Genomic DNA, 24,275 nt, shown 5'->3' with positions numbered 1-24,275 from the left:
TTGTCTGTTCCTTTAAAACCAGGCAGCAAACCAGTCTCAACAGTGCCCACCCCTTTCAGAGAGTAAATCCCAGGGGAGGAAATATAAGGGATATTTTTACAAGCAGTGGTAATAATTAGAAGGGTGCTTGAAGAATTTTTACCCACAGTAAAAACTTACATAATATGTCTCTGAGAATCTTGTTTCTTGACAGTCTTTCAGCTTACCTTGCCTTTTTTCCCTAGTTCAGTATTTCCCTTCTGAAAATTAAATCTTCTTTTACCTTGCTGAGTTTTCTAAGATCACCATAATGTCTGTGAAAACTGTAGTATCAGAAGGTTGAATTTGGCAGTGTTTGCTTAAGCAGGCTCAGCTTGGTTTTCTCTGAACATTTGGCTTAAAGGCAGTGGGCTTTCAGTAGTGGTGACTGTTCTGTGAACAATCCTGCAAATCAAATCATTCCATCTATTTTAAAATGCAGAGGTTTTAAGGCATATTTACCAATGCTTTCCTTTTATATTATGTGTGTGTTCTCTGCTTTCTGTGCTCTGATGGACTTTGTGAAATCAAACACTGGCTTGTTGATGCTTCTGTGCTCTCTTCATCAGTGTGACTGCTGAGCCTTTGGGCTGTGCTGGCCCAGCTCACCAGGGCCAGGCAGTGTCAGGTGTCCTGGCTGCTGCACCTTTTGGATGGTAACTTGGACAAGTCATATTTTCAAAGTTGTCAGCTTTGTTTAAAATGTGTTTCAGAGGTCTAATGAAATTGCTGGATAAAAAGAGATGTCATTCTGCTCTTCAAGCATTCTGGTAAACTAGACAAGAGGTAGGTTCAGAGCACAACTCATGGTACTGTAAGAAGAAACACTTTATTATTGAGGCAGGTACAAAAAAGAGCTGTATTAGACATCTCAATTCAGTGAGAGAGTTATTTACCATGTTAAAATTAGCGCTGTGCTTGCAGCTGAAGTATTTACACTGTTAAAATTATACACTGTTAAAATTAGTTCTGGACTTGCAACGTACCAAAGCTAAGTGAAAATAACATCCCAAGTGCTTCAAAAGTGGGCAAAATGCTGGCTTTTTTGGTTGACCCAGTTTGGAGTTAAGAAATAAATGAGCTGTGAAGAGTTGCCTTTGTACTTCTGAAGTGAAAACTGTCCATAAGAAAAAGCTGTATTAATAAATGGAGTCTGAGGGACAGGTGTCTCTACAGTGAAACTTTGCTGTTATAAAGACTTGTACAGAATGATGTCATCTGCAAAGTGGGTTTTATTTTGTACTAATACTGTGCTTACACCCTGGTCTGTTTTTATAGTGTCATTTGCTGGGAATGTATGCGAGTAGGAGCCCTTTAAAAAACATTTTTATTTGCATTCTGTCTGTTGGAAACAACTAAATGTTCAAAACAAAGCTTGTAAATATCTCCAGCTACTTGCAAGTTGATGCAAATAATAGGATTTACAGCCTAAATTGATTTCTTTGGCACTTTTTCTTCTGTTGATTAGTGGACATTTGTGCAGTTGTGCATCATGATGAATTTTTATTTCATATAATGAATGACTCTGGAAGATTAGTTAATCAAGTTTTCATCCCTTAATAGTTTTAATTATTTCTTGATTTTTTTTTTTTCTTTATCTCTATAAAAACAAGTAGTTTTAGCTTCCTCCATTTGTGTGTTGCTGATGTGAGACTGAGGCTGTGCAGGGAGTGCATTGATATGCCTTGAGCTGTGACTAGGAGAGGGCAGGCTGCAGGCTTGCCTTGCTTGCTAAGACATCATTTGTTCCTGATCCAGAGCACAGCCAAATCCTACCATGGTACCTGTTGTGTTTATTCAGCTGACAGCCTCTGGCTGGTGGGTTGTAGTAAGAGTTAAGGACACTAGGTGGTAGAATCACAGGCTTTCCACCATTACACTGATTAAATCAGATTATTCACTCCAGGGAGAGCACCTGTTTTCCAGGCTTTGTAAAGATGAGGCTTTTGCCAGTGTTTGGCAGTGGGCTCTGGGAAGGGAGGCTCCTAGGAGGGCTGGAGATGCTCTCTCAGGCTGGGTTCAGCACTTCTCAGAAATGCACAGGCAGCTTTTAGTACCCTCCTTGCTCCTCTGACTCCTGAGCTTTCTGGAGAAGTTGGTGAGTGCAGGAGTGTTGGTTTGTGTCAGTTGTTGAGTTTGCACAGGGAACTTCAGCATTTTTCAGAGCTCTCTGGGGAGTCATCCCTGTGTACAGCAATGCTATCTGATATTTCACTGAAACACTATCTAAGATTTATGAGACACTCTGAGTCTTTTGACACTACAAGAAATTCTAGGAGTCACAAAAATATGTGAAACTCTCCTTCCTATTTTAGTGCAACTGCCTTGAGAATACAATGCAGCAACTGTGCACTAAGGCTTCATATCATGATACAGCAGTTGAAATCCAGAGTGAAAAACAATTTGTCTAATTCAGACCTGAAGGGAGATTAAGGACAGGTAATATTTCATAACTAAAAGTGATGAAATGGGGATTGTATTTGTGCTGAGACCAAGGTTTTGAACATACTTAAATATTTCCACAACCCAGCAATACAGAGCAGTTTGTTCTACTCCTTGTGGATGAAACACTTGGGTTTAAATTAAATGCAAGTGCAACCAAAGTGGTCAGTGTGAACTGACACATGAAATATGTTGAGCATCAGTCACAGGGTGGTGTGACTGCAGGTACTCAGGTCTGAGCTCATCTCTGCTGACCTTAGAGAGCTTCCCAGCTCTGAAGGCTGCAGTGTGGGCCTTTTTCTGAAATTTCTGAAAATTGCTTGGAATGACTTCTCTGTAGGAGGTCAAAAAGGCATAAATGTTCTGAAAAGTTTGGCTTGAATGCAAATTAATTTTTAAAGTGTTATTTTTTCCATGTTAATTTATCTAAATATTCCTGCATGAACACCTCACATTCAAGTGCTTCAAGTACACATTGTTATTGTAGGTCACAAATGATGGAATGTCAGTGTTATGTAGAAGGAAAACTTTTCTGATGCTGTGGGGAGAAATGTGCAAAAAGTAGCATTAAATTTAAGTATATTAGTAAGTGTAAACAGGGTTAAGGTCCCAGGACCTAAAGAAACACTTCTTAAAAGTTGGGTGCATAAGATTTGACAGTGGAATGTTGCTTTTAGAGTGCAGTTTTGTGTTATGGCTAGCTTTGAATGTGAACTGATGTCAGCAAAAGCAATCCCATCCTTTTCTACCTAAATGCAGTTTTGGGTTTTTTTTTTAGTTTGGAGAGGCTAAAAGAATTTTGAGTCTATCTATTGTATGCTGAAGCATGTGCTGCTAAGTCAGATGAGGAAGAAAGAATGAATGTTTTTTTCCCTTTAATTGCCCATAGACTTGAAACCTTGTCCATCATGCTGATGATTTTTTTTATATCTCTTTGTAGCAATTCAGCAAATCAGAATGTGTTATGGTAAAAACTGCTTAAAAATGTTAGGTTTCTATTTTTCTTTCTTGGTCAGTAAGTATGGCTAGAAATGTTTGGGTTTAAGACTTGTGTTGTTAGTGCTTAATATAAATCTGTTTTATGAGGAGATGAGAAATTGCTATATGTTGAGGAAGTCTTAGATATTTGTATTCTCTCATTTCCATTACTTCTGTAGAAGGTAGCAGTCATTTTTTTAAACCTTTGTGCCATGAAATGTCTATTAAGATTAAATCTTTAATTATATTTAATAGTTTATTGTCAGTATGTTTTCTTAGGAGTCCATTTTCTTACAAATCCATTATTTACATGTGAGACTTCATTTTATTTTGGGAACTTGCAAAGACAGATTCCTGAAGAACATTGTGATCTTTGAGTAGCTGCAGATTCTGCTTGGAAAATTTTACAAACATAATCTTTTTTTGGTTGGTTGTTTTTTGAACTTATTTTTGGTTACTTGGGCAGGTCTATGTGTTGTTTTTTTATTTTTAGTATTACAGTTTTTAAATGTTCAAACAACTCAATACCATGCTGCTTTTGTGTAAGCAGACATGTAATAGCAGAGCAGCAGGTGGTTCCTCTAGTGCAGTTTGGAGCTCTGCTAAGGGCACTTTTTGACCTTTTAGCTTATTTTGTCAACTTATCTCAAACTGTAAGATGATTAAGCTGCTGTCCTAACATGAAGTTCTGTTTCTGGAAACTTGAATTTAAGTGTCTTGTTTTAGATAAATGTCATATAGCTTGTACTATGGTTTATGGCTATTAGTCTGGGGTAGGTAGGGAACATGCATTTGTCATTGTTAGTGGAAATCTTAATTACTTGTGTCTTTATAGATTCCTCATAGTCAGCACTTGTTTAAAGATGATAAATGAAGATGACTCTTTCCTTCGAAGAAAAAGTTTGTAATTACATTTTGGGACATCACTGTATGCTTTTGTAGAAAATTAAATAGTGCCAGAATTTAGGTTAACATTTTTAGAAGAAGTCTGGAGTTTGTTATTGTTAGAGATTATAAAATGGGATCTACTCATTAGATCAGATAAACTCAAAGAAAAGAGTTTCTGATTCTTTCAATGGGGCAGGTGGCCTCAAATTCCCTGATTTGTTTATGAGGAGTTTGTTTCTTCAGCTGTATACAGAGCTAGGTGAAATAAATATATTTGTGTTTGTTAGGCAGTAAAATCTTGGTATAGAACAAAAGCAGCTGGTTTTAAACTCAATTTTGTTTTGAAATATGAATCACACCTCAGATTATCAAATGGTGTTGAAATTGCAGTCTGGATTGCAAGAATAGCATGCAGGGTCAAGTTTCCTAGACTTCCCAGTATTTATGTCTTTGAATTTATTATGTACAAAAATAGTAGTTTAACAGAAGCAGAGAGACTTGCTGGAACAACAGGAGACATCTGACTGAGGCAGTGCTTGCAGTAAAGGAATGGGATTTAGCCATGGAGCAGTGAGTTGTACAATGGAAAGATTAGTGGCTGTTGGATAAGAACTGTTACACTGGAGTCCTGAATGAAAGCTGAGTTGCTGCTGTCATGTTAATAATGATGTAGAATATTTTTCTTGATACTCTATTGAGGCATTAGTGAGAATTGCACTGTCACAAAATTATCAGTTAAAAGGCCTTTATGTATCAGGATTAATAACAGGATAGTTTGTGTCTTGTGAAAGGAGTCATCCTCATTCATCCATTCTGAGAATTGCTTTTGCATCACTGACCACATCTTCACTTTATAGTGAATATATTAGATCAGTGATTTGTGTTTTTCTGAACTTGTTTGAGCTCTTGGATCTTCAGTTACTGTGCATGCATTGATGCACAGGGGAAGAACCAGAAAGCTCCTTTTCAAGCTAAAATTAGAATTCAAAGAAAGTAAACAACCCATATTTGGGTTCAAAATATGGTGCAGGAGTCTTGAAGCTCAGTACATTGCTATGTAATACAGACTTCAGAAGTGTGTTAGTCTGGGGTTTGGGGTGGGAAGAAAAGTCTTCACTCTGTGTGAAGGAGGGCAGGGAGGCACTGCCCCAAGAGTGCCACAGAGCCTCAGGAACAGCTGGATTGTCCAAGCATTCTTCATTTCTCTGATAGATGTTTCACTAAAACATTGCTTAGGGCTCTTGAGAAATGCTGCTATGCCTCTTGCACCTGGATCAGATTCTGTGGGGAAATGATTCCCTGCTTGCATTGTCCCTCTGCTCCCAGTCCCTTGGTAACCGTGCAGTGTCAGATCCTGCCAGGGATGTGCAAGTTCTTGAACTCAGTTGTGCAAACAGCTCCTCTGCAGGCTGGGTTTGAGACTTTGACAGTGACATGGTTCCCATTACAGTTCACTTTTGTACAGAAAGAGAAAACAGAGATTTGAAGGCAGTTCTGCTAAGGAAGCCGTTGTACAGGTGAGAAATCCATTCATGCTGTGAGTGAAGGAAGGGAGGAGCCCACAATTGTTGCTCTAATTGTGTGCTCCCTCCTAGGTGACGCTTGAGTATATTGCATCCAAAAGTGTCAGGCTGATGGGGGTTTATAGCCCTCCCTGAAGGGTATATCATGCCTGTAGGTGTTTCTGAAAATGTCTGGTAATTGGACCTTGGAGGAATTTTTTGCTGCTACTGGTTATTGAGCATGACACCTTAGCAATATCTCCTTCAACAAAGAACAGAGACCTCTGTGTGTGTAGTATTTCAAGACAAAAGCCACAGGTTGTTACAGTGAAATTGTTTGAGGTTTTTCCACTGAACAAGGCCTGTAGGTGGTGTGTTCTGAGCTGGCTGTTAAACAGACAGGAGGTGTCAGTTTTGTGAGTTAAGCAGCCTGAGCAGGTGGAAGGTGTCCCTATGTGTAGTGCGGGGTTGGGCTGATGATCTTTAAGAGTCCCTTCCAACCCAAGCCCTTCTATAATTGAGCAAAGCCACAAAAGTCATAGGAGACAGAAATCAACATGAGAAGTGTCACATCAGAGTCTGCTGCAATGGCTGTGCTGTCAGAATTGCCCTGTTCAGCTGCACATTCTCTAGTACACCACAGTGCACATGATTCCTCCTGCAGGAATAAACCCCTCCCTGAGAGGGTGGCACAGGTTCCCAGAGAAGCCGTGGCTGCCTCATCCCTTGAAAGTGTCCAAGGCCAGGTTGGAAGGGGGCCTGGAGCAACCTGGGATAGTGGAAAGTGTCCCTGCAAGACCTTAAAGCAAGATCAGCTTTACGGTCCTTTACAGCCCAAAGCATTCTGATTCTGTGAAATACTGACTTTCTGCACAAATCTGGTGAAGAGTGCAAAATCTTAAATGAGCCTAATGTGTTTTGCTATTTGAATTAGTTTAAAATGCACTTAAGCTGATGAGTTGCATCTCTGTCAGTGCTCTAGACTTAATTTTATCTTTGATGAACAGTTAGAACATATTTAGGCTTAATAATCAAATTTCATGCCATATTATCTTTAATTTGACAAGATTTTTGTGAGAGATGGTTTGAGCACATTTTCCTGAACTTCCTGAGCATTTCCTTGCATATTTTATTTTTCTGTCACAATTTTAAAAAGTGCCTCTGTCTAGGAGAGACCATTACAAGTTATAAATTAGATTTTCTTCCCTTAGATTGTAAAGAACACATCACAGAAGATGCCAAATCAGAATCCATCAATGACACAGCTGACCTGGCTCTGCCACCTGAAATGCCGATTTTAATTGATTTCCATGCTCTGAAAGATATCCTGGGCCCCCCCATGTATGACATGGAGGTAACATCTTCATTTGTTTCTGTTTGATGCTGTTTCTGGCTGATATGATTATTGCTATTAACTGAGTCTGTACAATGCTAACAACTTCAAAATATGTTAATAACAACACTGTGTTTCTTTATGTTCCACAAAGTGTGTTTTCACCTAAAGAAGTTTTTGTTTTCTTTTAATTCAGGGTATGTAAATAACATAATGCCCTGACTTTTCTGCAGGAGCAAAGGCTCCTGCAGCAGTGCTGAAGAATGTGGTGGTGTTTTTTCAGTTTGAAACAATTTTCCTTTTGTTTGGGGGATGTTTTGGTGGTCTTGGGAAAGAAGCCAAAAGTAGAACCCAGGAATCCTGTCTCTGCAACAGCTGTGCTAAGGACTGTCCCTCATACCTCCTTAAAGCCAGGCAGCATTTTTGGGTATTAAATCCACTTCAGTTTGCACCAGTTCTCAGACATTCTTTAGGTTAATGTCACTCTTAGCTATTAAAATGTTTTATGATCAGTCAGGCACCTCCAGCTCTGATCCTCAGTTAGGCATATTTCAGATTTTTTGCTTTCCCCGTCTATTTTGCTGCGTTCTATGGCAATGCCATAGTGGTTTAAACTTAGTTAAAGGAGTTTGTTTGGGATTCTCATTTCACAGTGTCAGTGCAGTTGTTCTTTGTGAGAAGTTTCCTCTTACAATTATTTTCTCCTAAATCAGAGGACCAGACTTCCAGTGGGATTTGAAGAACAAAAAGGGGACAAGGTGATTGGGATAGGAGGAGAAAATGAGTGATTGATAAGGAATGAATCAGTTTTTAGACTGAACTGAGGCTTTTGGATCTGAAGATTTTAGCATGGAAGAGACTCTTAAAGAGGAGATAGAAATGAGGAAAGAAACTGAAAGGAGACAGTGCCACTGACTGTGACAGAGGATGGTGAGGGGGACAGTGGGAGAATGGGAGGCAAGGAAGATAAATGACCAACAGGCCAGTGCCTGGTGTCTCTGGGCTGAGTGCATTCACATGGTTCTTTGGTGATTTATTTCTTTGCTTTCAGAAATTAGAAGAATTTGCTCTTTAGGCAAATGATTGAATTGTCAGCAACTTAGATTTGTTCTTTCCAACTCTCAGAAGCCTCTGTTCCCAAGAGGTAAACATTCAGTGCTAATATGAGACTTTTCTTAGGTGTTCTGTCTGGAGTCAATTTTGTCCTTGGAGTTTCTGCTATTTTGTTTTTTTCTGTAGGATTAAGTAATGCAAGTAAAATTTTTTAAGTGTGGTTCTTAATTTTAAATGTACAAATACAGGAGTGCTAGATTGGGGTTTTCTTTTGTGGGTTTTTTGTTTATTTGTTGTGGGGTCCACAATAGATACCATAAATTTGCAGATAAGCATTTCATGGATCTGTGTAAACTGATCAGAAGCTTGTGACTTCTGTATCAAAAGGTTTTCTTAACATTTCCATATTTAGGAGGCAAATTTTGTGCATAAATAGAAGTAGAGATGAATTCACAGAGATCAGTTCCCCAAGCAGACCAGGATTTATTTTCATGTTCTATTTGCTGTTTTTATTGAGTGAATATTTTTCATTACACACTTTGGATTTTTCCATGTAAATTGCTCAGATAACAACAATAACATTCTATTTCAAGGAATTTTCCCAGTTAATGTGTTATTTCTTAGAATTTCCTCAGGTCCCCTCAAGGTTCTTAGGAAGAGTTCCTGCTCTGGCAGGTGTCTGAGCTTGGCTGTGGGTTCTGCTCTGTAGTCACAGGCTGGGGCTCCTCTCTGGGTCTGGCCTGAGCTTCACCCTGGGCCTGCATTTTGCCATTTATCAGCAGCTGAAACAAAAACACGATGGAGGCAGCCACTGTGTCAGTACCTGCATGAGGCTGAGCAAATGGACTGAAAACATGACATGACTTAATTGATCTGTTGTCCTTCAGGGAATTCCTGACACAGGGATTCATCTTTCACCTTTCCAGGGCATTGCTTGGCTATTGTCTGCAAAGCTCTCTCAGCAGAATTTGTGACAGAATATTCAGCTCCTCCTTGCTGGACTAATTTACTTATCACAAATAAAAAAATCTCACGTGTCTCCCCACAGAACAAAAGTTGGAATAAATCACATAGTGAGGCTTTGAAAGAATAATCTTGACAGTTTAAAGTGCAGAAGATTTAATGAAATGTTTCAGCACAGCACACTTTTGGGGGAAAGGGTTTCTAACATATCCAGTGGGTTTATAGCAAACTATTTGTATTTTTGGCTTGGATTTTAGTTTGTGTTTTGGGGGATTTTTTAGCTTTTTTTTTTTTTTTTTCTTTCAACCCTTAATCCTGCTCAAGTAACAAAATATTATTGGTACCACAGGAAGGCCCATCAGGATTGGTGTATATCCTCATAACTTGAGTGAAATTGAAGGGACAGAAGCTGTAGGTCAGTGAAATGACCTATTCTAGGAAATGAAAGTGCAGATGCCATAAAAGAATGGCTCTCTTCATGGGACATGGACAATTCTAATTAGGGAAAACATTAGGGTGTCTTTCAGAAGCAAAACCTGTCCAAAGCACAGGTTTAGATTGGCATTTTTATCTAAGAACTATCAGTCTTGTGGTGGTATTTCTGGGAAATCCTCCTCTCTCAGAGGGAAGCCACTGTTAATGTGCTTTGCCAGCAGTGATTTGCCAGGGAATGAATCAGAAGAGTAGAAAAAAGTTGGTACAGTTAGGCTGGGAGAACCATGGAAGCAAAACAAACATGCTGAAAACCAGCAAGGGTCTGAACAGGTTCTCATCTTCCCATTGTGAATCAGGGACTTAGCAGCTTCTTGTCCATTACACTGACTTGGTGTAGCTCCAACACTGCAGATGAGAACCTGAAATACTCTAAAATAAATGACTGTGCTGAATATTAAGACTTTAATTTCGCAGTGTCCAGGAAGCTAAAATGCATCTGACAGTATGTTCATGCACTCAGTGTACAACTAAACCACAGCTGGTTTGGTCTTATCTACAAAAATTTTCAAACCTCAAGACATGTAGGTCAGTGACATCATCATCAACTGACAGACATCATCAGCCATCAGTTGATCCAGTCATTTTTAATTGAAGTTGTTTAGAAAGTGTAAGAAAGGATTTATTCTAATTTAAATTCATCTGACTTTTGGTGAGAAGAAATTATTCAGAGGTGCCAGGAGCGATTCAGTCTTACAGGGCTCCCTGTAACACTTAGTGGGTGTCTCATGCAGCCCAGAGTGTTCTCCTCTGCTGGTGGGGGTTCTGTGGCTCTGGCTGTGTTAAGGGATTTCCAAGGGGCTTTTCTGCAGCCAGTCTCAAAGCTGCCAGGGCATTTGCCACGTGTGCCTGTCAGCAGGCTCAGTAAAGGCTCAGCTGAGGAGGTTGCAGCAGGGTGGTCCAGTGTCTCTCCAGGAGAGCAGGAGAGGTTGCTTGGCTTTGGAGGCACCAGGTGATTCGAGGAACAATGGTCCAAAGGTGATCAACACCTACTACACAGCCAGTTTCTGTTGACAGATCCCAACTGACTTGTGAAAGCAGGAGAAGGTACCTGCCTAGTCTGAGGATACAGGAGGGAGCCTGTGCTGAATCTTTAGAACCATTTGGGTTTTGATTTGTTGTCCAATTTGCTGTGTTCTGCCCCTGAGCTCTCAAACAGTCTCTAAACTGTTTTTACTTGATCCAAAGTCCAGTCTAAAAAAACTAAAACAAAACCCCCAAATCAACAAACCTTGCTGGTGGCTGCTTTGGGCTGGGAGAGGGTGTGGACAGTTAATTTTGTTCGTTACACCTGTAATGTTTGAAACCATGATGATTTGGCACAATAGCATTGTCTCGAGTGCAAAGGGTGATGTTCCAATGCTGTTGGGATTTCAGTGTGACCAGGATGAACTGTCTTTAACCTGAGTTGCTAAGCAGTTACTAAAATAATCAGAGTAAATCAGCATAACTAATAACACACAGGGAGTGGATATAGAAACTGATGTTAGCAAAAATGCTTGGTGAGGTATTTTGATACCATAAAAGTGAAACACACTGTTCTGTACAATTTTCTTAAATGCTAGAGAAAGAAAGAGCCTTCTTAGCTAAATCCTGGTAGTGAAAACAAATAGCAGGGTTTTGATGCCAGTGCACGGGTGAGGGAGAGCCCCAGGAGAAGCAGGAGAAGGGGCTCTGTGGCTTCCTTGGCTTTGGCTGCCAGTGTAGCTGCTGATTGCTTGGCTGCTTGTAATTCCCAAAGGGAACTAGAGGGGACTCTGTCAGGTGTCCCCTCTGCCTGGCTTGGGAACACATTTGTATTTCTGCTGTTCCAAAGTGTCAGTGTCTGCAGGGAACAACAGTGGGGGCTTGGCTGGCCACAGCTCAGGCAGTGCAGCCACCTTTAAAAAGGCTTTTAGGAAACACTGGGGAGCAAAACTGGCTTTGTGACAGGAGTAACAGTCAGGGCAAACACTCCAGCAGATGGGTTAAGTCACATAAACATTCAGTCAGGATTGATTGAATACTTGAAGTCCTTTGAGGAGATTCTTATGGTGTTTTTGGGGGCAGGGAAGGTTTCAAGAATGATACACCCAGATGTTTGCCACGGCCTTAAGCTAAGCTGCCACATACAGCTCCTGTTGTGTAATTAGTGTTTACACATATCCAGAATTACTGCTGCATTAAATAATAAATTAAGAGATCAGACACTCGGCTTAACTTCTGTGTTTTGATGGGTACAGTTGTTTCAAAGCTAACTATCAAATTGTTTTTGCAATTTTTTTAATGGGTATTTCCTAAACTGCTTGCTGTGTTTCCCTTCAGGTGTCTGAGCGCCTCAACCAGCCCGGGGTGGCCATAGGCCTGGCCTGGACGCCGCTGGGAGGGGAGATCATGTTTGTGGAAGCCAGCCGGATGGACGGGGAGGGCCAGCTCACGCTGACGGGGCAGCTGGGGGACGTCATGAAGGAGTCGGCTCACCTGGCCATCAGCTGGCTGCGCAGCAACGCCAAGAGATACCAGCTCACCAACGGTGGGGAGCAGCAATGCACCTCCAGCCTGGTGGTGCTACACCACTGGGTAACCTGGGAGTTACTCACTGTGCACAGTGTGTAACAGAGAAGGGGTTTCAGTGCTACCCTGAAGATGTGGTCGGCTCCACAGTGCCTTTGTGTAGTTCCTTCCCAGTTGCTGCCAAGCCGAGGTGGTTGTGGCCTGGCAGAACGTGAGCTGTGTCTCCCTGCACTAACCTGGAAGGTTGTGGGGCAGCCTCAGTGCCAAGGTGTTTCTCCTTGGTCGTGGCAGACACTGCCTCTGACTCATTTTTACACTCAAGCTTTCCAGCAGTATTTCTGTGAGGGAGACAGATGTGGAATTCTGTAGATTTTCTCTGAAAGGTTCTGTTAAAAGGTTTTTGTAGTGTAAGTTTTCGTATTTTGAGAATGTTGGGTTTATATAGCAGCTGTGGATCTGTGGTGCAGTAGGGCTCTGGATAAGAAAACTTTAGCTATTTGTTTTGTCTGAACCTCGCAGAACTTGTGGAAATGTGCTCTGTAGATTGATCATCTGCTGATAAGGCAAATAACTGACCAGCATCTGCCACTATTGTGGAAGTTTAGGTAGGTTAAAAACTAAAATGGAATTGATGTATGAAATGCTGCAGGCATGACCTGTCTGCATATTTACCTCTGGTTTACACTCCACATACTCCGTTAGAGGTGAAAGGACATAAATAAGAGTTTCACTTTATTATAATTGTGAATTTCTGTGGAGTGTTCTCTGAACATTGACGTTGATGGTTTGAGACATAAAAATTCAATGTAGAAATTCCTTGGTTTCCACATTAATCCCTACTCTCAACTTCCCAATGCATGCAAATGCCAAGCTTATTGCTTATCATGTTACAGTTTTTTTCTAGGAATCTGAGTGTAGGAAAGCTCAATGGGATTTCTTTGTTGGTTTTTCCTAGGGCCTCTGCAATATTGTGTTGTTTTTTTCAGCCTACTGTTAATAAATAGTGCCAAGGCTTTTAGTTCTTGGTGGGCTTTTAGAATAAAGACCAGGAACAAAATGGGTTTAGATTTTTAACATTCAAACCATTCTTTTTTTCCTTAAGCTTCTGGAAGTTTTGATCTCCTTGACAACACTGACATCCATCTGCACTTCCCAGCTGGAGCTGTCACAAAAGATGGACCATCTGCTGGTGTTACCATAGTAACCTGCCTTGCTTCACTCTTCAGTGGGCGGCTGGTGTGCTCCGATGTAGCCATGACAGGAGAAATTACACTAAGAGGCCTTGTTCTTCCAGTAAGCATCACTGGAGAGGAGAGCTAAGTTGTATTAATTCTCCCTGTTTTGGATCTAAAATCTGTTTATAGCCACTTAGAAAAGAGTGGATCCAGAGCCTTGCTGGGTTGTTCCTTAGCAGCAATGCAGTCTCTGCTGGTGCAGTTGCAAGAGGCCAGGCTGTTGCAGGACTGCCCCACTCCTCTGCTTTGCCTTTCAAGCTAAAGCCAGCCTTGATGTGGCTTTTGAGGAAAATACATTAAAATGTCTTCTTGGGAAGGACACCTTAAAGTCTTTTAAAATGCATGAGGTCTCTAAAATCTGCACTGTTTCTAAATATGCTTCCTCAGAGTGTTGGTACTGAACTACCTCAGGTGTCTTTGAAAGTCTTAAAGCTCTCACAGTAACTGCACACAGGTTACTCCTGAATCCATGGATCTACTTTTAAGTTTCTCTTAAATGTTGGTCCTTGTATGTAGCACAGCTAAATGGAGCTTCTATAAAGCTTTGTCAAAGTATGAAGGCAGAGTGTTCGAACAGAGCTTAAAGTGTCAGTGTAGCCTGGCACAGGTGCTGAAGTCCATATGGGAGCTGTCATCTTATACCAAATGATAGCCAGGAGGATGAAGCTGGAAATCAGGGACAGGATTTTGTTTCCTGCAGAGACAGAACCAGAGGTGCCATGGTAGACGGCCTAGGTGGCTCTGGGGGCAGACAGTGACAGGACAGGCCATTGTCCAGGGTTCTGGAGCTCCCTGCAGTGACTCTGGTGGGAACCAGCTCAGCCCTGCAGCCAGCCTGTCCTGACTGTGCCAGGCAGTGAGCACACTGTGCCTGCTGCTAGAGCTGTGTGCAGGTAAAGTACCTGTAAATATTAATCCACATTTTCCTCCTTCCCCAAGGCAGTGTGGAATCTTGCTGTTATCAGTGATTGAATTCCCAGGGCTGTGCCAAGGGCTGCCCTTGCTGCTGAGTTTGCAGCACTGCCCAGACCTGTGGGTCATGCTGAGATCACGGTTCACTCCTGCCCCGTGTCAGGGTTTGCCCTTTGTAGTGTAATACAGGCCCTTCCTCTCCTCTAAAGCACTGTGAAGTTACAAGTTCCTGCTCTAAGATGGTCTTTGGGAATAGAAAGGGGTTTGGGGGAAGAAGCTGCAGCTGTTAGAAAAATTAATTTAACCCCTGTTTACATCTCATTAGCAACTCAGCCTGGAGGCCTCTCGACTCCTGGAAAAAAGGTTTGCTTTGCTGTGCATATTTTGTTGTACAGTTCAAGTTATTTTTCATGGGACATTGCTTCCTTAAGACTCTTTTCCTCCTAAATGTAACACTGCCTTTATCTGAAAAATCTCCTGTTCTAATACAGGTGCAGGATTTCAGCACATGATATAGAAAAACAGAGTGAAGGCCACTTTTGTTGAAGAAATTCCTGAAACACAATGACTTTTCCAGTATTCATTCTCTTCTACCTGCACTCCTAAATTTATTTTTCTATTGTTATTAGCTGTTACAGAAAGAATAGTGTAGCGTATTAACATACTTCCCTCATTAAGCACACGATGACCTGCAACTCTGCCTTTTTAAATGCTTTCCTAAATGACTGAGGGAGGCAGAACCTTTCCTCAAACTAACTCCTGATGTGATGTTACAATAATTATTAGATTAGTTCATTGTTTTTATACGTGTATTTCTTCTCCTTCTTAGGTTGGGGGAATTAAAGACAAAGTGCTGGCAGCACACCGAGCTGGACTGAAGAGAATTATCATTCCTCAAAGAAATGAGAAAGACCTGGAGGAGATTGCGGCGCACGTGCGGCAGGACCTGACCTTTGTGCTGGCCGGGTGCCTGGACGAGGTGCTGAACGCAGCCTTCGATGGCGGCTTTGCAGTCAAGGCCAGGCTCGAGCACTTGAATAGCAAACTTTAGGCAGTTATTTCTCTCTGCAATTCCATAGTTCTTGATCTCTTTCAGCTACATTTAGGTATCAGGTACAACTATGAGCCAAACGGGACTGTGTTGCGAAAGGAAGATGTTGCTGCTGCAGTTACCAACCTGACACTGCACCTTCTGGGTGTTTGCATTTCCTGAGGCATTTAAGCATGAAGAATTCCTTAGCCTGTCTGGCACCTGTGTATGTGCATGGCAGCAGCATGGTCCCATCCTTAAAGAGGGAATAATGTGCAGCAGGAGAGGCTCATAGTGGGCTTGTTACAAAAAGCAAACTGATTTAGTGCAAGTTTACTTATTTACAAAATATCTATAATAATGTGCTAAGGAGCAGCAGTATCAGGGGAAAATAAGGTTTTTGAAATCTAAAAAAATACGCTTAAGGCATCTGAAGCACTATGGCCTAATAAATGAAGTTAGGAAGTTCTTTCAGCACTTGCTTCTAGTTTGTAGCAAGGCAACGGCAGCCACCCTTTTTCAAAAAAGCAGGAAGCAGAAATGTAGGAATTGTGTAGGAAGGGAGAGAACACATCAGTTCCCATCTGCACAGCTGTCCCTGCAGCAGCAGGTGATGTGTGCTTGAGGCCTTAATGAAAAAACCCAGTAATGTTTTGGAGGGACAGTGTGTCCTTCATTCCTACCCACTCCACACCCATTTGGTTCCAGGATGCCTATGCTTGGAGGTTCACCTATGGAAATTAAATCAATTTAAACAATGCCAAGAAAATTCTGAATCATTATTCACTGTGAATAAAGTAAGGTTCAAGAAGTCTAGCAGCCTTCCTCTCCTTTGATAGCTTTGCTCTTACCTCCCCTTGAACCTCTGACAACTGCACTTCACTGTGTGATCTGGGCCTTTGGCATAGTTTATTCCAGAGTCAGCCCCACAAGCAAATCCTGGATGATGTTACATCCTTCTCTTGTTCACTGGTTCTGAAACAAACCCCAAAGTGCTTATGAAACACAGACTGTACCAGTGACAAGAGCCTGTTCTAGAAGCTGCCTAAAAATCAAAAGTAAGAATTTGCTTTGCTTTCATTTTCATAGATAACAAAGCTGATTTACCTGGAACACAACAGCACTGATAATAATCAATCCAGTGAAATTTCAACACCTATTTTACAAAAGATTTTACAACTTTGACAAAAGACTTAATCTAATAAAATGATAAAAATAAAACCTGCTTCTGTGTCAGTATTTTAAGAGCTCAGCCAACAGCCCCATGTTCTGCCTCATGAGAAAGGTGCAGGAAAGAAGTGCAAAGCTACTTCTCCCTGGGTAAAACTCCAGCCTGGTAACTCTGTTCTGCTGATTTGCTTTTTATCAAACCAGGAGGGAAAAATCCTTTACCAAAGAGCTGGAGAAGCAATCCTGCACTGTGAAAGCACTGACATGTTCTGAATTCCAGCATGGTCTGTTCATATATGGACAAAACAAACCTGCATTTTTAAAAGAGAATAAGGACTACTAAAAAAAAGTTTCCAGCATAGCAAAACAGGGAGCTGCTTCCCCAGAAAAGTTAAAGGATGACTTTCTGTCTGACACATGACTCCAATTCCTAAGTCTCCACAGACTCCACCTGAAGGTGAGGGGTTTAATGCCACTCTGAAGATAATGCCAGGCATTTACTGCCAGCTTTTCCTGTCCCTGCTGCCAGAGCTGAGGCTGTTACTGTGTTGAGATCTTTTTGAAACAAACACAAGCATTACCCATTATAGCAGACACCACAGCCACACTTTGGTGCCTTTTGTTTTGCTTTCACTGAGCACAATAATCTGTGCAGCAGCGAGCCAGAGCAGTGCACAACTTCTGAAGGGATGTCAATACCCTGCAGAGCACCTGCTTAGGAATGCTTAGATGGACCTGAGATCAAATTTGTGTCCCTCAGAAAAACACCCCAAATTAGCGGAAGCTTATCAAAGTAAAAGCAGTGGCAGCTCCTTTCCTCTATCCACACTATAAAGTGCTACAGATAGTAACTATCCCACTATAACAACTCCTCCTTTCATCACAGCAGCTTGGAAAAGATTCTGGATAAAACAACAGGACAGGCAGCAATACAAAACCATTTACCTGCTTTAATTTTAAAGCACTGCTGCAAACAAGAACTAGCAGGAACTGTCACAACAGAATCAAAATATTTACATCCACATTTGTCAAACATTTTAAGGCCTTTTTATTTTAAAGGGCAATGAAAAACCACGGAGGTGGTGCTAGCAGATAAATGCAAGATCTACTGTGTTTCATCTTGTAGAGACAAATTTGAATACTCCTTCCCAATACAGCAAAGTAAAACAGCACTTTCTAAAATAAATAGCTAATGTTAAGACAATGCCAGGCTTTAATACACCATTTATTTAAGATAAGGTAGTAAACTGTACAGATTTCTAGTATGGTTTCTTTTTCCATATATAACAGTGTAATTGACTTACCAGATCCTCACACTCTTTAGGCTTGTAATACTTTTGAGGATCTGGGCCTAAGGCTAATTTCATAATTCCATCTGATGATGGATATTAAAGGTTTTATACAATTATTTAACACCAAATGGAGCAGTACTAATTTACATTACAGTAAGTCAGCATACAGTAGTTATGCTATAGCTCTTGTCCTCTGTGAAACATGAACCAACCTGCCTGAGCACAGCAGGCAGCATCTAAAGCTCACTGCCAAGGCCTTTCCTGAGGGCCCCTTCCAGAGCACAGCCCTGACCTTCAGCCCACTGTGCCTAAACCAGATCACTGCAGCTCAGCACAAGCGTTCAGGGGTGCCAGCGGGGAACACAGCCCCAGCTGAGCCCTCCCAACCACAGCAGCAGTGACCTGCACAGCCCTGGCCTCTCAGGGCAGCGTCACAGGGGGCACAAAGGTTCTCCACCAATTCCCCTGGCACAACCGGAGCTGGAATGGCTCAGCCCAGCCAGGGAGGCACCAGGAACAAGGGAGACCTGGGCTCCTCTGAAACAAGTATTTAGCAAACTTTCTGTTAAAGACAAACTGGAGGTAAATGTAGACAAGCTTAATTAGCTGAGAGTAATTACTGAATTTAGAAAACTGCAAACAGTTGGCTGTATATTCAAAATGAATAAAATGCTAGATTGCAGGAGTTTTGGAAGCATTTATCTACTGTCACAAGGTACCAGTACATCTTTTAAATTACATCTGTGCACAGTTCAAACAATCTAAGTATCAAATTTTCAGAGTGAAACTTTTTCTACATGAAGCCAACTATTTCTGTAGTATTTTATTAATCCAACCCAATGGATTTTATGTTCCTTACCTGTAGAACTACTTACCTCATCATGCATCAAAAACAGTAAGAACAAGAGTTGTCTTAACAGACCAATTTCTGATAAGAAAGTTAAGACAGTGCACAGTAAATAAACTGTATTTTAATGTGTTACAAAAGTAGTCAATAACCAGACCAGCTCCCTGACACATCCACTACCACTCGGTTTGACACAGATCTTCCCGCTCGAGGTGGAACAGCTTTTCCCCTGCTCTTGTCTGTGTCTGTTTTGTAACACAAATCCCGTTTACATTTGTGGTTCAGTTTGCACATGCAGGCAGTCTGCATAAAGCCCAGTATCCTTCCGAAGCCTTTGGGGCTGGTCAGTCACACCTGGAAGAGATTTATCTGCATTGTCATGTGGATCATGTCAGCAAAATGAGATACAAAAGTCAGTTCCAGACAGTTGCTTTAGTAACAACCAAAGACATAAAGACAAGAAACTGAGCAAGAGCATCAATGTGTCAAACTTTGAGCTAAAGCAAAAAGCAGAAGTTGGCTGTGTTTTTTTTCATTTGCCAGGTAATCTTTTAATGACAAATATAAAAAGACTGAAAACATCTCACTCTGACTGCCTTTTTTTTTTAGACAAATGGTCTGCTTTTATAATTACAAATATTGTGTAATACAATACTTTCTTTGTACTGCAAACCAACAAATACAAGGATGCAATCAATTTTCTAAGCATCTCTAAATTTGAAATGTGAATTACTATTTTTTTTTAATTCGGAAAGTTCTTAATAATTGTTCATTTTTGTTAGAAGATAACTCAAAGTACAACAACATCTAGACCTGTTTTTAAAGGAGCTGTCTTTCCTGACACATCTTTGAACATAAGCACTCCTTTCGAGTTCAGTACATTCACAAATAGCTCAATTAAGAACAGTATCACCAATGAATTGACTACTGGAAAGAGACAAAATTTACCAAACATACAGAAATATAAGTTTTACCATAGCAATTATGCATATCAAAAGATGACAACTGTAATTAATTTTAAAAAGATACAAAAAAGAGAAAAACCTGAATTACAGAAAAGAAAGTCATATTTATTTAATGAAAAACTAGAAGTTAATAAAAATTAGCAAATACACAAAAAATATACACAAACAGCAGCAATACTATGTAGTGACTTACAAAGGGGAGGTGGGGAGGAGGAGGGGAAGCAGCGGTCAGAGACCAGACCGCTCAACATGGCTTGTCAGTCAAAGGGGGAGGAAAAAAACACAAACAAAAACACGAAACAGTATCCTTTTCAACAGTACAATCAATCTACAAACAAGTTTTTAGAATTATTTTACAACATTTCCTGTAGAATCAATTCTTAATACAAAAGATGCCCATTTTGGGTGTATATATATTTTCAGTGGTTTACTGTTGACTTATTTTAAATATATTAGTTACTACATGCAACTGCTTCCTGTAATTTAACAGCCTTTCCTTTTATTTACCTTCATTTATGTCTACCCTCCATCTACCAAATAATTTGTCTGACAGTCAAAGATGGTTACCCTATTTCTGCTAAATTAAATGCAACGGTTTTAAACACTGGCCTGAAGAAGTTTGATTGCCATTTCAACACATGGATATAGTTACATTGATGCCTAAATTGCCATTTTCTGCAAAGAGCTGTGCAATGCTGGTGTCAAAGACTAGACAGTCACTATTCATAATGGCTGTTGCAATTCCCTCATGAATGGATCGAGGAGTTGCTTCCCAAGTCAATCGCCGCCTATGCCCGTTTAGCTCGAGTCGATAAGCAAAGTTTTCTGCTTGCTTGCGTGTTCCTATCAGCTGTACAATTGCAAAGAACTGCTGGTGACCATCGTATTTTTCCTGTTTCTCCAACACTAGCATGAAATGAAAGCCAAAACAAGACTGCATCATAACCCAGTCAACAGCACCAGGAAGATTAATGTCTGTGGCCAGGAACACTATATCTTCTCCCTGCAGCGTCGTAATTGACTTATGCTGATGCATCAGGTGTGGCATTACAGCATCCAGAGAGCCTTGCCATTTACATGAAGCACCGGGACAGGGACAGGAGTAAGGCCTAAACTCACACAGCTCCTCATGGTCTGCTTTTTCTGTGTGTGGCAAAGTTATCTCGCAGCCGGAAGAGGCGTATTTACACGGGAATAGTACAGAATTGGCAACTTTCTCCATAGCCAGGTTACGGATGGAGCCCAGCGGGCCTCGGCAAGTGGGGCAGCAGGTGAGTTTGGGGCGACAGTTGCTACAGACCAGGTGGCCACTCTGACACTGCAGGATCGGTGGCAGCACATAGTCAAAGCACACGGGACACTCAAAGAGACTGGCCAAGTCATTGTTGGAGGCTGTGGTGCCCGTCAGCGCGGGCACCCTCTGCGATGGCGTGCACTTGGAGGTACCTGTGGGTAGTGCTGTAGCGGTCTGACGGCTCATTTCTGCAACAGAACAGAGAACAGACAATTCAGATCTCACCACACTTCACTGCCTCTGCATACAGCATTTCTTGAGAGAGAGAAATGAAATACAAGAGAGAATAAAATACAAATGAAAGCAACCCCCTCCATGTAATACAAACTGCATATAAGGTATGTGTAGATCAGGTGCACACATGTTCAGACACTGGCACAACATGGAGACTGAACAACTGAAGAACTTCTACTCATTGTTCTAAAGTGACATTTACCTACTGGAAGCTGCAAGGGAGAGGAGTAAAGACATGCTAAAAATTAGAAGTTTGTTATAGTTGGTTTGTTTTTTAATATTGCATTTATGAAATGCTTCACTCAGATCCCTTGTGTGTGTATCAACTCTGTGTATGGAACAATTCTAAGCTGCTGTGTATGAGGAATGAAGCATTTTAAATTAAAATAACACATTCTGAAAATGACTTCCTCAGTAATCATGTTTACAGCGTAATTTTTTTTAAAAAAGTGGAAAAACACAGCTCAGACAATTACTACCCTGCTTTTTTCCCAGGACAGGACAGTGACTCTTCATTTTCATTACTCTGCTACTGAGGCCCACAGCTTATAAAGCACAGCCACTGCTTCTGCTTCCTTAACTAAAAAAATTGTGAGGATACCACAAAAAAAAAAACCCCAAAGCAATTATTTATTTCATTTCCCAAATAAAACTAGAAATTCAAACTTCACTTGTTAAATTTGAGAATTCATTTTACCATGTAAACATTCAGACATTTGCAGTTCCTTGGAAAGGCCCTCTTGATGAAGTTCTATGTTCAGTGGAGCTCCCACTGAAGTTCTGTCCTCTCTCATGTTCCCAGACAAAGGGGACAGCTGTCTGACCAAACAGCTTGCTTGAGCATTCCGCAGATGTGGAACATTTGTTAACACGTTATGTTTTCCTGCACTCCTAACTCTCCTCCTTCTTATGGAAAAGAAGGTACTAGCATTATCTGAAAAAATAAACCATACCTTTGTAGGTAAAGGACAGTTAAATAAAAACCTATTCAAAACTGGCTTCTGTTACACAGTACAAGTCTCAGCCACCCTAAGTGCCTCTCTCTGAGTACAACCAGCTCTGGATCTGTCACGTACGTATAAAGCTCTCAAAATAAACCTCATCTTTAATCTCCTTGCTATTTGACATGGGAATATTAGGCAATAGGCAAGCTTCCCATATTTAGCATCATTTCACCCACAAACTTACTCATACTTGGACCAGACAGCTCAGAGCAGCATACTGTGCATGCTTTTGCAAGACATGCACTGTTCAGGGCACAAAGCAGAGGAACTAAGAGATTCCAACTTGCAAAATTACTTAGTCCTTGACATTCAAAAAGTAACGAGAGACAGACAAGTCCAAATTCCTCTACAGAAGGTACCTCTCCCCAGAGCTAGAAAAGTATGAGTATCTAAGATTCAATACTTAGTCACTGATTGTATGAGTCTCAGAAGCCCACTGACAGCATCTTCTTAACCCACCAAACTCTCTTCCTCCATCTCTCAGGCTTGATGGTCTACAAATACCCAATTCCCATCCTTGGGAAAAACACCCATGCAGCAGTTTTCAGTACTGGGCCATAACTGATACTGTAAAGGTATGACAAGAATGTTTGTGTCTTTTGGCTGTACCTTCCCACTGTGAGGCATTCCAGCTTTGATGAGAAATTTAGGATGTCTGTGACGAATCAAGCATGTGTCCTGGGGAAGTGATGCTGCACCAGCAAGAGGACTGGAGCAGCAAGGCCTCTGCCAGCTGCACTGCCCTGTGTCCCAGCAGCTGCAGGTGGGGGGCACCCTGCACTTCTGTGCTCCAGAACAAACTACTGGACATGGGAGAACCAATGCTGATCACGCTGTTTGCTCAGGAAGAGCTTGGAAGTAACAAGAATATTCATATGTGAAATTCTGAAAGTACTTCCCTTCAAATATTGCAAACAACGCATCTCAGAATGTGTGTGCTTCCTCTTGCCTGACCCTGTACGTCCTGATCCAGGGATCCCCCATAACCTGCAGATAACGCTGGTGAAAACCACTGCGTCAGACCAGTTCCCTGGGCAGCCTGACGAGCTGGGTGAGCTCTGCTGCCTTTAATTACACCCTGCTGAGCCCATGCAACAGTTAAATGAGGCACCTAAAACTTTGTGCAAGACCTTGTGCACAGATGCACTTCCCACCTGAGCTTTCTAAGCACTGCAGAACTGTGTTACCAGTGCTCCTGTGTGAGCAGGACCTTTCTCAACACTCACAGGAACAGAAAATGGAAACTAGCAGGAATCTGAACCAGACCACTGAGATTAGCATGCAGGAAAGACACAGGATAAGGCTATAAACTGTAATTTACCAAGTCTAAACCTGCCCAAAGCCTACATTTTCATCACTCCTGTTAACACAAAGATGAATAATACATCTTTTATAGCTATCTCAAAAGTTACAAGCTAATCACAAGTAAAAGTTTTAACAGTGGAACACATTTAACCTACCAAACTATGAAAATCATACAATTAGAAACCAAGGAAAAACAACTACAGAACCGATGATAAAGACTGAAGGTATTTTTAGTTACAAACCCCTTATTACAGGTAAAAACACCTATACGCAATATTTGCTATTTCATTATCTTTGTTTGCACACAGTAGGAACAAGTTTCTAAGCAACAGCGACAAACCAAGCAACACTAAGGTGTCATTTTCAAGAGCAGGTTCTTTAACTTTGATTATCAAAAAGACTGTACGTATTCGAAAAGAATTATCCAACAGTAAGAGTGAAAAAGGGAAAATGCATCTTAAGATTTCCTAGTTCTAAATCAAGAAAAGCTGTTCTTGGTAATACCAGAACGCACCGACCTGTTGCTAAAGGCATTCTCGACAGTGTTCCGGGAAAGGTGACATGCACAGGCTACGGAGACCTCCCGCGGGACACAACGTAACAGCTCCCACAAGCCCAGCTTTAAATACTGCGCATAAGGCAATTTAATCGGCGCTACCTTTCCCCTTGCAGGTTTTACTCCCCGGCAAGCACGCAGACCAGACGCCCTTCCAGGAATACGGCCCGCTGGAGGCAGATCTGCCCGTCATGGGGCGCGGAGGAGCTCATGGCGTGTCCGCGCAGCACAGACGGGCTCGGGGCACGGGCCGGGCACTGACCGCGCCG

At 41.4% G+C, this 24,275-nt stretch overlaps 2 protein-coding genes across 4 annotated transcripts in view; one reads left to right on the top strand and one right to left on the bottom strand.

The window, feature by feature from the left end:
- The window catches only part of LONP2 (lon peptidase 2, peroxisomal), a 37,866-nt gene extending 21,306 nt beyond the window's left edge, over positions 1-16,560 (top strand). Inside the window, exons 12-15 of the mRNA XM_015639976.1 lie at positions 7,040-7,182; positions 11,974-12,181; positions 13,265-13,455; positions 15,139-16,560. Of these exons, the coding sequence (XP_015495462.1) occupies positions 7,040-7,182; positions 11,974-12,181; positions 13,265-13,455; positions 15,139-15,360 (764 nt within the window). The 3' untranslated portion in view covers positions 15,361-16,560. The remainder of the gene's footprint in view (positions 1-7,039; positions 7,183-11,973; positions 12,182-13,264; positions 13,456-15,138) is intronic.
- A 1,155-nt stretch (positions 16,561-17,715) lies between these two features.
- Positions 17,716-24,275, bottom strand: part of SIAH1 (siah E3 ubiquitin protein ligase 1) — a 20,517-nt gene continuing 13,957 nt past the window's right edge. The window contains exons 1-2 of one of the 3 annotated variants that reach the window (XM_015639977.2): positions 24,109-24,269; positions 17,716-21,095 (exon numbers count right to left, since the gene is read on the bottom strand). In XM_015639977.2, coding sequence (XP_015495463.1) covers positions 20,245-21,095; positions 24,109-24,199 — 942 coding nt within the window. In that variant the 5' untranslated portion in view covers positions 24,200-24,269 and the 3' untranslated portion in view covers positions 17,716-20,244. The other 2 variants (XM_015639978.2, XM_015639979.3) reach the window with 2 other exon arrangements.

Source organism: Parus major, chromosome 11 (assembly GCF_001522545.3).
Source record: "Parus major isolate Abel chromosome 11, Parus_major1.1, whole genome shotgun sequence".
NCBI lineage: Eukaryota > Metazoa > Chordata > Aves > Passeriformes > Paridae > Parus > Parus major.
Note: the sequence above shows the minus strand (reverse complement) of the source record. Positions and strands in the feature narration are given on the sequence as shown.